This window comes from Octopus bimaculoides, chromosome 6, assembly GCF_001194135.2.
Source record: "Octopus bimaculoides isolate UCB-OBI-ISO-001 chromosome 6, ASM119413v2, whole genome shotgun sequence".
Lineage (NCBI taxonomy): Eukaryota > Metazoa > Mollusca > Cephalopoda > Octopoda > Octopodidae > Octopus > Octopus bimaculoides.
In genome coordinates this window covers 72,843,304-72,857,206 of record NC_068986.1, presented here as the reverse complement: position 1 = coordinate 72,857,206, position 13,903 = coordinate 72,843,304, and the positions used below count along the sequence as shown (strand labels likewise).

General features: G+C 37.1%; 2 protein-coding genes across 2 annotated transcripts in view; one reads left to right on the top strand and one right to left on the bottom strand.

Moving 5' to 3' along the window:
- Positions 1-3,897, bottom strand: part of LOC106873621 (uncharacterized) — a 16,402-nt gene extending 12,505 nt beyond the window's left edge. Inside the window, exon 1 of the mRNA XM_052968873.1 lies at positions 3,719-3,897. Coding sequence (XP_052824833.1) covers positions 3,719-3,812 — 94 coding nt within the window. The 5' untranslated portion in view covers positions 3,813-3,897. The remainder of the gene's footprint in view (positions 1-3,718) is intronic.
- LOC106873600 (mevalonate kinase) overlaps positions 1-13,903 on the top strand; it is a 96,278-nt gene that overhangs the window by 33,156 nt on the left and 49,219 nt on the right. The window lies entirely within an intron of this gene.

Sequence of the window (13,903 nt, the reverse complement as noted above, 5' to 3'; positions counted from 1 at the left end):
GTGAATTTTCTGACAATTCTCTCTCCACCGCTTTGGAAAACATTTTCCCCTCAAATTTCTTTATAATCGTAATCTATGCCGTTTGAAAGGTGTTTCTGTAAAATTTCATCAAAAGATATCCATTTTCCTGAAAGTTAAGAGAGAAAAAATCGGATCATGTGAATTTTCCGAAAGTCCTCTCCCCCACCTCCACCCCCGTTCGTTTGTGCAAATTTTTTTTTTCATATTCGTTTTCTACACCTATTTTTATTTTATTACACCGATTAGATTGTTTGTTTTTTCGTTTTGATGACTGGGCGCTGAACTAGATCCTGAAAGTTATGAGGGGGAAAAAAACGAATCGTGTGAATTTTCCGAAATCCCCTCCTTCGGAAAAAAATTTCCCTCACAAATTTCTTTATAATCGTAATTTGTGCCATTTGAACTATATTTCTATAAAATTCCAGTAATATGTATCCATTTTCCTGAAAGTTAAGAGGGAAAAATCGACTCTTGTGAATTTTCCAAAAATCCTCTCCCCACCCGTTCGTTTGCACAAATTTTTCTACACATTTTTTTTACACCTATAGGCTGGGCTTTTTTGAAAAAGTTTTTGTGACCAGGGCTTAAACTGTATATTGACCAAGAAAGTCATGAGCTTTACAATTTAGAAAAGAGGCTACTCTGATAATTAAAGAAAGTTAATTAAAGGCAATAATTTCTTTATAAGTTAAGACTTCTTGGAATTAAAATTTTGTTGCTAAATAAAAGCCTTATTTGTTCAGCTGGACTTAACTAATTGATTTTTGTCATGATACAAACACATCAGATTGCTAAGTGCAAAACTATAGATAAAATCAACCTTTATCATTTCTCAAGAGAAAATTAAAAGATTACAAATACAGACTTCCTGGATTGGTGCAGAAAATGAATTCATCATCATTTAGTGTCTATTTTCCATGCCGGTATGAGTTAGACAGTTTAATTGGAACTGATGGGCCAGAGAGCTACATCAGGTTCCAGTCTGTTTTTTAGCTTGGTTTCTACAGTTGGATGCCCTTCCTAATGCCAACCACCTTACAGAGTGTAAAGGGTGCCTTTTATGTGTCACCGGCACTGGTGACTTTCACATGTGAATGACATGGGTGCCTTTTACATGTCCCCAGCATGGGTGCCTTTTATGTGTCACCACATAAATGAGTAAGATATTTCATATCAGCCTTTTAAAATGACCCATAACTGGATCTATCTAAAGACAAGAAGTCTAGGCTCACATTGATTTAACCCTTTAGCATTTAATCTGGCTATCCGGCCCATTCATTCTACCTATTTTATGTTCAAACTGGCCAGATCTGGCCTCTCACACCTACCCTATAATATCATTCTAAAAATAAATATTTGCATCATTGAAATTTTAAGGTTATAAGATGATTAATTCAAAACAATCATCATCATCATCATCGTCATTTAACGTCCGCTTTCCATGCTGCAATGGGTTGGATGGTTTGACTGAGGACTGGCAAGCTGGGAGGCTGCACCAGGCACAAATCTGATTTGGCATGGTTTCTACAGCTGGATGCCCTTCCTAATGCCAACCACTCCAAGAGTGTAGTGGGTGCTTTTTACATGTCACTGGCACAGGAGTCAGTCAGGCAGTACTGGCATCGACCATGCTCGAATGGTGCTTTTTACATGTCACTAGCATGGGTGCCAGTCAGGTAGCACTGGCATCGGCCACGACTATGATTTCACTTGGTTCAACAAGTCTTCAAAAGCACGGCATATTGCCTGACGATTGAAGGGTGCTTTTAAATGGGCCAGTTATGTGACACTGGCATCGGCCATGGCTACAATTTTACTTGGCTTACTGGGTCTTCTTAAGCACAGCATAGCTCCAAAGGTCTTGGTTGTTTGTCATTGCCTCTGTGAGGCCCAATGTTTGAAGTTTGTGCTTCACCACCCCATCCCTGGTCTTCCACTGTTAGGGTGTGACACTTCTTCACACAGTTGTCCTCATCCATATACATCACATGACCATACCAGCACAGTCGGCTCTTTTGCACACCACATCTGATGCTTCTTATGTCCAACTTTTCTCTCAGGGCGCTTACATTCTGTTGTGTATGCACACTTCCAGTGGAGCATACTAGCTTCATTTCTTTCAAGCCTACGCATGTCCTCAGCAGTCACAGCCCATGTTTCATTGCTGTGTAGCATGGCTGTTCATGCTCGGACATCATATAGTCTACCTTTCACTCTGTGTGAGAAGTCCTTCATTACCAGCAGAGATAGGAGCTCTCTGAACTTTGCCCAGGCTATTCTTATTCTAACACCTACACTCTCAGAGAATCCACTCCCACTACTGAAAACAATGTGAATAAACAAGCATTACATTTGACAGAGTAATCTAAATGTTAAAGGGTTAAAGGAAACTAACTTTTTCTAAGGGGCTACAAATGATCTAGGTCAATCATGGGCAGCTTATGGCCCACAAGGCGTTCTTAATGGCACACCTAATGAAAAATTACCTTGAATTTTTTTAGTAGTGTAGCCCTCCAGATGATGCACCATGTTTCATGAATATGGTGTTGCACTACTAGCTGAAGGGTAATGGTGTGTAGCCTGCTACTATAACTGCTGATAACAGTGTCTATAGTCAAACTCCATCCATCTAGCAGTAAATGCCAGAACTAGAGTAGGGTACCGTATAATTATTAAGTGTTTTACTTGTTTGCAGCATTGAATTTGAATTCCTTCTATGAGGGTGAAGAAGGCAATGGGAAATCATTCCAATGAATTCATTTGAAATTTTCCCAGAGTTTAATTTCTCTGAAACAGCCTCATTGAAAAATAAAAAAAATATTATAACAATTACAGTTACTTCTTTTATTTCAAATTGTCTTACTTATTTTTGAAGTACAAGGTTTACATTGTGGCTCCTCATCTAGTGCATTCACTCAGATTAATAATCTCTGCTTAATGGTTAATATCTAATCAAAACATGTCTTATCATTCACTAGTAATCTTTTGTTGCATGTATAATTGTTAGTAAGATCAAAAAATATATTTGACATCATTATCAACAGGACAATTATTATTACATAATTACCGATTTTAAATGAAATAGCCTCAAGCTTACTGAGAGATAGCAGTCATTTGTTTAATTTTTCAGAGAAGAATTATCTGGCACACACACACACACACACGCACGCACGCACACACGCACGCACGCACACACGCACGCACGCACACACACACACACACACATTGCAATTTTACTCACCAAGAAAAATGAATACTCTTCCATACCTCCCTTATATCAATATGTATAGACATACTCCTCACCTCAATTTCTTTCTCTGTTTATTATTACTAGCACACTGGGCAAAATGCTTAGTGGTATTTTGTCCATCTTTACATTCTGAGTTCAAATTCCAACTCAGGTCAACTTTGCCTTTCATCCTTTTGGGGTTGATGAAATAAGTACCAGTTCAACACTGGGGTTGATATAATTGATTTACCTCCTCCCCGCAAATTTCAGGCCTTATGCCTCTAGTATAGGGGTCAGTGAATCAGGGTAAATTACACTAAGTGGGGTAAAAATGAAATTCTTGGGGGTGATGAGGACTTATTAGACATAAGTAAAATTATATAAAAAACGTGTTCCTTGTTATGACAGATATTTTTCTTCTAGCATGAGGAGACAGTCAAAAAGTTGTTGCCATTTGAAACCACCTACCTTTACAAACAAGGATTTTCCACTTTAATGAACATAAAAATAAAGCAGAGAAATGAATCTGACCCTGAAGACTGTATCCAAATTGCTCTGGCATCAAAATGAAACATCATTTCTCCAAGATGAAACATCATTTCTCCAAAACCTGAAGTGAAAAAGTTTCTAGAAAAATCGTTTTGTTCCATAATGAGGATATTAATTTATTTTATCACATTTGTTTTATACTTCTTATATTTATAATTGTATTCTCCATATAAATAGATTCAATAAACCTTTTGAATTCAAAGAATATATGATTTTCTTCCTTTTGAATCAAGGGGGTAATGTTGATGTAAATAAGTATATCTTGGGGTAATTGGTTAAAAAAGTTCCCTGACCCCCTGCTCTAGTAGAAAGGACTATTATTATAACTATTATTGTCTTTTTATCATCATCTTCCTCACTCTCTTTTATGCCCCAGTCTCCCTTTTTTCAAGGTTCACTGGTGAAGCAGTATCTGTTTCCTAGTGAGTCCTGCTTGGCAAGCACAGCTAGTTAGTAGTATGAACACCCCAATTTCCTTCTTCCAACACCTTATCTTCCCAAGTAATGATCACATACCATCATTTGAGTCATGACCTCAACCCACCAATCTATTAACTCCAGCTCCCCATCTACTTCTAGGAATTCATACACTTCAAACAAACACACCAGTCTACAGCAAATTCCTGTCCCCTTCCTTTCTGTAACATTTGAAGAACCATGTTGGTGTGTAAGTCAACCAATCTTTTTCAACTGTAAATTTTGTCTCAAAAAATTCAACTTGTATACCGGAAAATACAGTAACAAAAATTTGCTGTAACCTCTGTTTGCTGAAATAAAATAAATCATTGAATTAATATTGTCTTCTATTCATTACATAATTACCTCTATATGTTTTTTATGTTTGCAACATTAAATATATTTAGTTTATTAATGACATAACTTGACTATGACATTCTGTCTTAATTACTTATGGCTATTATGAAGACAATAATTTTTTACAGTTATTTTTGATAATTACTAACAGAAAGTATTTATAATGTTTATTATTTCCAATTAATCATTTCTATGATGCAAACTTTCTTTCCTTCTTTCTTTCTTCCTTCCTTCCTTCTTTGCATGGTGAACATTGCATGCCTAAATTCAGATTTGTTTCTATTCTCATATATTCAACCTTGTTCACTTCCGTGACACCTTGACTATATCTAAAACAGCTTGGTAAAAGCAGTCATTGTTTAATACAACAGCAATATCAAAATTCATCACATTTTGAACTTTATACAACTGTAACAAGATATTTCCACAAACACAGCACTGTTTTTCTCTGAACATATACTTGTTCTCATTCTCTCAATTTCTGCAATCCCTGGTAATATTTCTAGTTATAGAATAGCTTCATTTCATTTTATTATTTTTGAAATTAAGTTCTTGTTGAGCCAAGGAAGACGTATCTAAGTAAGTCATCGGCAAACTGCTATCCATGGGACTTTCTGAATGGCACCTTCAATTTTTTAGTTTGCAGCCTGCCTGATGATGTGCCATGTCTCATGTGGCCTGTTTCACAAAAAACAAATTGCCAGTACCTGATCTTAGCAGTTGCCACAAACTGAAAAAAGCCCAGAGTTGAGCCAAAGAGAGAGCCTCAACATTGTCACTTGTCCTGCTAGAAATAACAACCTCATTGATCTCAAATAACCCCTTACTGTCTTAAAAAAGAATATTTTAATAATGGCTTGCTTGATATACAAAAGATAGGATAATAGCTGAAACATTTTTGATTATAGATTTACTTGATTCAGACTAATCTGAAACAATGATGACGATGTCTATGACAAAGGTGGCAATTATGATGACAATAAGAGCAGCAATTAAAGCTTTAGTTGTATTAGAGACCATTACAGAGGTGAATTGTGTAATGGATCCTTAGCTTCTTTTAAAGGAGTTGGTACATATTGATAGTGGAGGCGCAATGGCCCAGTGGTTAGGGCAGCGGACTCACGGTTGTAGGATCGCGGTTTCGATTCCCAGACCAAGCGTTGTGAGTGTTTATTGAGCGAAAACACCTAAAGCTCTACGAGGCTCCGGCAGGGGATGGTGGCAAACCCTGCTGTACTCTTTCACCACAACTTTCTCTCACTCTTACTTCCTGTTTCTGTTGTGCCTGTAATTCAAAGGGTCAGCCTTGTTACACTCTGTGTCACGCTAAATATCCCCAGAGAACTACGTTAAGAGCACACGTGTCTGTGGTGTGCTCAGCCACTTGCACGTTAATTTCACGAGCAGGCTGTTCCGTTGATCGGATCAACTGGAACCCACGACGTCGTAAGCGATGGAGTGCCAACACACAACACATATTGATAAATAAAGCAAAAAATAATTGGATTTATTTCATTTTATCTCAGGAAAACAATAACATGAATAATTTTATTGGGATTTTGACATAATTCTGCTGATAATGTTAATGATAATGATCTTGCTATACTGTAATAGTTTAATAAAATGTTGACAAAGATTTCCTGTCTCCTTTACTTTCTGAAATAATTAAAATTATATTAAATCATTGAAATAACATCGTCTTTAATTTAGTACATAATTATTTCCAATTATATTTTGTATATTCTTTTACTTGCTTCAGTCATGCTGGAGCATGTTCACGTTAGACAGATTAACAGTTAATGATGTAACTTGACCATATGACATCCTGCCTATTTATAAATTTTTATTATTTCATAAACAAGGCAGTAAGCTGGTACAATCATTAGCACACCAAACAAAATGCTTAGTGGCATTTCATGTGTCTACATTGAGTTCAAATTTTACCAAGGTTGACTTTGCCTTTTAGGGTCAATGTAATCAACTAGCCCTCTCTCACAAAATGTCAAGCCTTGTGCCTAAAGTAGAAAGGATTATTTCAAATGAATCCTTTAGCATTCAGATTATTAAATGTAATGCTTATTCATTCACATTGTTTTGAATTAATCATACACTATCTCATAGTTTTGAGATTTCAATGATGTGACTTTTTATTTTTAATATGAGTTTGTAGGGTAGGTGTGAGAGGCCAAATCTGCTCAGTTTGAACAGAAAACAGGCAGAATATTTGGACCAGATATGGCCAGTTTAAATGATAAAGGGTTAATCATTTATATGATGTAAACTTTCTTCTATATAAAGTAAACATTGAATGCTTAAATTCAGATTTATCTCTGTTCTTATATATCTAACAGTATTTGCTTCCCCAACATGTTCTTAAGTTACTAAAATGTAACTAGGATGAAGATGGATAAAGAAAGGGTATGTTTTGTTTTTTGTAGATTATAGAGAAAAGCACTGAGCTCCTGGCCTTCATGGACCTTTTTGAGTTATGTGGGTATTGACAAAGACTTGTATACTCTTTACTCTTTTACTTGTTTCAGTCATTTGACTGTGGCTATGCTGGAGCACCACCTTTAGTCGAGCAAATCGACCCTGGGACTTATTCTTTGTAAGTCTAGTACTTATTCTATCGGTCTCTTTTGCCGAACCGCTAAGTTATGGGGACATAAACACACCAGCATCGGTTGTCAAGCAATGCTAGGGGGGACAAACACAGACACACAAACATACACACACACATATATATATATACATATATACAACGGACTTCTTTCAGTTTCCATCTACCAAATCCACTCACAAGGCTTTGGTCGGCCCAAGGCTATAGTAGAAGACACTTGCCCTAGATGCCACGCAGTGGGACTGAACCTGGAACCATGTGGTTGGTAAGCAAGCTACTTACCACACAACCACTCCTGCGCCTATGTTGATAGTTGCAGGAAAAATATGAACAGGGAGGCAGTCCCACAGGAGAGACATTCTTAGAGAAAAAAATTGTATATGGCAGTTTGTGTGAGGATGACTGAAATAGAAGTAGACATACTAGTGACAAGAAGAAGAGACATGAGTGACTGAGTAAATGTGAAATGAGATTGGCCATATCTGAAGAGCAGTGGCCACTCTAGAAAAAGCAGGAAGAAGTAATAGTGTATTTCTTGGTCAGAGGCTGGAATGTCATGGTGAGCAACTTCATGCTAATCAGTTGAGTCTGATTTTATACATTTTCAACAAACAATTGTTTATTTATATACCTGTGCCACTCAACTGATTAGTATGAAGTTCTACACCAACACACACTCCAATTTCTGGCCAATAAATACACTTGAATGGCTAGCATCCTAGAGATCTGTGGGGTTTTTTGTGGTGGGGGAGGGGCTCAGATATATAAATGAAAAATTCTTAGTTGAAAAAATGTATAAATTCTGACCAACAACCATGCACAGAGCTCTAGGATGGGAGCCAGTATTCAGGTTCAATTTCTGTAAATGAGAGAGAGAGAGAGAGAGAGAGAGAAAGAGAGGACTTTAGTCTATTAGAGTTATGTCTTTAACAGGGGAAGAATTGAAACCAGTACTATAGACCAATACAGTTTTCAGTCGTATAAATGCTGCTGCTTAAAGCCATGACTTATACCTTCTGTGGTCTCTACTTAGAGCTATCACAAGTTAATAAGGCAATCTCTATATGGTTGTTAGACCTGCTAAACATAATGACAGTTTCATCAGTTTTAAGAGTAGCACTCATTATAATTAAGTAAAAAGACTTTTTAGACTATATCTGGTCAAGGTCAACCAGTTGGATCAATATGGTTAAAGCTGATGATAATGGAAGGAATAAGTACAAATGACATGAAAATTTTCAAAAAAAATCAATAAATTGTGTTTCTGTTAGTATCTTAATCAATATCTAACTTTTTTTTTTATTGTCATACACGAACTGTAGTGGACTTTATAATCTTTAAAGTCCATTTTTGGTCATTAAGAAAACTCATAAGATTTAATTTATTTTTTTCCTACTATTTTATCTTTTATCTTTTACTTGTTTCATGTGGCACTGCCTTGGAGGGTTTTAGTCGAACAAATCGACCCTAGGTCTTATTTTTTAATTTTTTAAAGCCTAATACTAATACTATCAGTCTCTTTTGCCAAACTACTAAGTTACAGGGATGTAAACACACCAACACCAGTTGTCAAGTAGTGGTGGGGAACAAACACAGGCACAAAGATACACAAACATAAATATGTACATATATATATACATACATAGACAGCCATAAAAACCCCGCCAACCCAGACACAGAAGTCTGGTGCAAGCTCCTGCCTGGCCAGCTCCTGTCAAACCATCCAACCCATACCAGCATGGAAGGTGGACGTTAAATGCTGATGATGTTGATGATGATATATACACACATATAATGGATTTCTTTCAGTTTCTATCTATGAAATCCACAAAACACCCCACAGACCTCTAGGATGCTAGCCTCACAAGGCTTTGGTCAGCCCAAGGCTACAGTAGGAGACACTTACCCAAGGTGCCATGCAATGAGACTTGAACCCAGAACCATGTGGTTGGGAAACAAGCTTCTTACCAAATGGCCATGCCTGTGCCTACTCATTCATTTCTTTTATATTTTTACATGTTTTACTCATAGCTGGAGCACCATGTTGAAGGGTTTAGTTGAACAAATTGACCACTGTAATTATTTTATGTCCATTACTTATTCAAGCAAGTTCTTGTTATTGAACTATCAAACAAGCCAACATTGTGGAGGCAAGCAACACACACACAAACAAGTTTCCATACAGTTTCTGCCTACCAAATTCACTCACAAGATATTGGCTAGCCTGGAGTTATAGTAGGAGGCACTTGTCCAAGTTGCTGCACAATGATACTGAACTCAAAATGACTATGAAAAGAACTTTTTAACTATACAGCCATTCCTGCACCTATTGATATACAAATTTATCTTTTATTTTTTTAAAGTACAACTATATCTTTCTTTCTAATTATTTAAACAGTTGTATAGTTTGCTAACACAGTAAAATATGAAACTGTTTACTTTTTATTTGTTTTAATAATGAATGACAAAGATGTGCTGGTGATTTAATTTAATTTTCCAAGCCTTAAGGTTAACCACACAAGCAAAAAATCTTTTTTTTTTATGATGTAAACCTTTATCAAAATAAGGATTATGAAAAGTAAAAAAAAAATCATTGAAATGTTTCTTATTGCGAATAAAAATACTTCACTAATACTCATCATTTGCTACTTTGTTTATGTAAGAGGAAGTTTTGAGCTAAGATATTTCACTGAAATGTTATCATCATCATCATCGTTTAACGTCCGCTTTCCATGCTAGCATGGGTTGTACGATTTGATTGAGGACTGGTGGACCGGTGGCTACACCAGGCTCCAATCTGATTTGGCAGAGTTTCTACAGCTGGATGCCCTTCCTAACGCCAACTACTTCGAGAGTGTAGTGGGTGCTTTTACGTGCCACCAGCACGAAGGCCAGTCAGGCAGTACTGGCAACGGCCATGCTCAAAATGGTGTGTTTTACATGCCACCTGCACAGGAGCCAGTCGAGTGGTACTGGCAACAATCTCGCTCGAATGTCTTTTCACGTGCCACTGGCACAAGTGCCAGGAAGGCGATGTTGGTAATGATCACGCTCAAATGGTGCTATTTACGTGCCACTGGCACGGAAGCCAGACAGCTGGTGCTCTGGCAACGATCACGCTCGGACGGTGCTCTTAGTGCTCCACTGGTACAGGTGCCATCATGATTTTGCTTTCGCTTGCTCCAACAGGTCTTCGCAAGCCGAGTTTAGTGTTCAATGAAAGAGACGTTATAAGTGGGATAAAATTAATGTTAAAAAAAATTCTCCTTGACGTTCATTTCTTGTAAATATTATGATCATATATACACATATTAAAAAATGTGAGCACATTTATATGATTAGTTGATGTTAGAAATAGCAACCATCTCCTTCAACTCAGTCAGAAAGAAACATCATGATGAGGAAAACAGAACCTTGACTAGGAACATATTCTGTGGAGAAGACAACTATGTAAATGTTGATATTGTACCATATATACCACTGAGTCCGCAGAACATGAAATAAAATATTTTTTTAAAAATGCTATTAGTTAAACAATATTAAAGATTATTTACTAAGCCTTCACTGAAGAAGAGAATCTAAATTTCAATAATTTACGCATTTAAAAAAAAAAATTATTAAGCCTACCTTTACTCATAACACCATTGTATTGTGTCTCTTGAGAAAGACATTACTAACAGGAATGGTGCACAGCTGTAAAAGAAGAACATGCTTTAACACAGGCAAATTTGCGAACTTAAAAAAATATTCCACTCTTAGGAGCAGGTAACATGGTTCTCAGATCGATCCCACTGCACAGTGCATTGGGTAAGCACTTCTATCACCTTGTGAATGGAATTTGGTTGATGGAAATTGCATGATAGATTATCACATATATCATCATCATTTAACGTCTGCTTTCCATGCTAGCATGGGTTAGACAATTAGATTGAGGACTGGTGAACCAGGTGGCTACATCAGGCTCCAATCTGATTTGGCAGAGTTTCTACAGCTGGATGCCCTTCCTAACGCCAACCACTCCGAGAGTGTAGTGGGTGGTTTTACATGCCATCGGCACGGAGGCCAGTCAGGCGGTACTGGTAATGGCCACCCTCAAAATGGTGTATTTTACGTGTCACCTGCACAGGAGCCAGTCGAGCGGCACTGGCAACGATCTCGCTCGAATGTCTTTCAACGTGCCACCGGCACAAGTGCCAGGATGGTGACACTGGTAACGATCGCACTCAAATGGTGCTATTTACGTGCCACCCTCACAGAAGTCAGACAGCTGCTCTGGCAACTATCACGCTTGAACAGTGCTCTTAGTGCTCCACTAGTACAGGTGCCATCACGATTTCGCTTTCGCTTGCCCCAACAGGTCTTCGTAAGCCGAGTTTAGTGTCCAATGAAAGAGACGTTGGCACGGGTGCAAGTCGTCGAATTTAGTTCGATTTCGATTTTGATTTCACTTGCCTCAACAGGTCTTCGCAAGTGGAGTTTAGTGTCCAATGGAGGAAAGTTATGCATAAGCGGGCTGGCTACATCCCTGGCAGAGGCCTTGGATTTTGATCTCACTCGGCTTGCTGGGTCTTCTCATGCACAGCATATTTCCAAAGGTCTCGGTCAGAAGTCATTGCCTCGAAATATATAAGGAAGGGCATCCAACAGCAGAAACCATACCACAACAGACAATTGGGGTCTGGACAGCGCTCCAGCTCATGTCAAACCATCCAACCCATGCCAGCATAGAAAGCACACATTAAATGATGATGATGATGATGAACCATGCACACACACACACACACAGATAATATATTCCAGGGAGTGACAAGTTCAAAAGAAGCTACATCTGGACACTTCAAATAAAATACTCAAAGATAAGTCTGAGAGTGTGTAAAATATTTAATCCATTATTTTGAGTCGATAATCTTCATTCTTGAAGAGTCATTAGCGGAAAAAAAATATTTTGTTAGACTAATATTTGAAGATTGAATATTACACACACACATCATTGTTTTACATTTGCGAGTTGAATGGTCAGTGCTGCTTTCCTAGATGGATTAGAGGAACACAGTTTGCTTGTCAGTTTCATTTTTGGCTTGGTTTCTACAGCTGAATAGCTTTCCTAACACTGATCCCTTTATATGGAACCAGCACTAGAGAAGTTGCTACATCTTTAACAAGACTAAAAGCTTCTCTCAATCTCATACTTAACAGAGTGTATTGGGTGCATTTTTCCTTGGCACCAGCAGTAGAGAAGTTATTTATGTCTTTGGCAAGATAAAGAGACCTCACTACCTTACACATATTAGAGTAAATTAGATGCATTTTATTGTGGTATCAGCACTAAAATGGATAGAGGTGAGTGATGGACAGCAAGAGATGGATAAATGAGGAGAGTGAATGATGGTGGGGAAAATTGCATGGAAATTTCCATTCAAATTATGAGATCAGATGAATGCACCTGTCATATAATTGATTGGAATAGGGGGCAAAATCGCCTGACATGTCAGGGCCTTTTTCTTGTTACTGAGATAGAGTTTTGAATTTCAAACATCACTACAAGACTATTCATTTTACATTATAGTACATTTCATATCTCAAACATTCTGACAGGATCTTACCACTTTATCAATCAAAGAATGCAGTTTACTTTTTCCAGCTTTTAGCTTTCCCATAAAATTTTGTTAAAAATCCTTGCATATGTTCAAAGTTTGATACCATGAACCAATTTCACTTTAACAAAACCTACGGTAGGGTTTTTTGCCTTGCTTCTCTGCTTCTTAGTCCTCTGTGTCTTTGTGACTCAACAAATATCTTCTGTATCTGTGCCTAAGCTCCAACTAGATAATATTAATGTTTAATTAAGTATTCCAGAGCCATTCTTGTTGTTTCATCTCAGCAGTATTTCCTAAAAGCCAACATTTTGAACTACTTGCTTCCTCACCATTACAATGTTTTCTGCTTGCAAGATCTTAATAAATGTAACTTTAAAACACACCCCTAACTTAACTTTCCCTACCTCCTTTCAGTTTTTGTAGATGTTACATCTTGGAAACACTCATATATACAAAATATACTCTCACACAATTAATATTACTGCTCTTTGTGAAATGTCTACTGGATCAACTCAGTTTTTTTACCTGTCTTTCTTTTATTTTCTCATTCATTCACCATCAAACTAACACTTCTTATTTTATTTGTTGACTGCATTGTTATTATATGTTTGAATATATTCTTCTTTACACTAACACAGTCAGCTCTGCAAGCATCCACACCTACTGGATTATCAAACTGAATTACATCAGAGCTTTTTTATTGCATTATATATGCATGTATGCATTACTGGGTTTTATTTCACTGCATGGCATCTTGTGCATATATCATTTACTATAGCCCTATGTTGATCTATATTTTGTGAGTGAAATTGGGTAACTAGAAGGTATATAGAAGCCTATCAGTTGGATTGTATCTGCAATTCAAAAAGGACCAGCTTTGTCACATGCTGCATCACTCTGGCTCTATCTGAAAATTACATTAAAGGTACATTTTGAATGATAGAGACCCACTATCTCTCTCATATATATATATATATATATATATATATATATATATATAAATAATTGCAGCATGGAAGATGTTTATAAGCCATTTAAGAACACACAAAACCCATCAGATTCACTTCAACATTT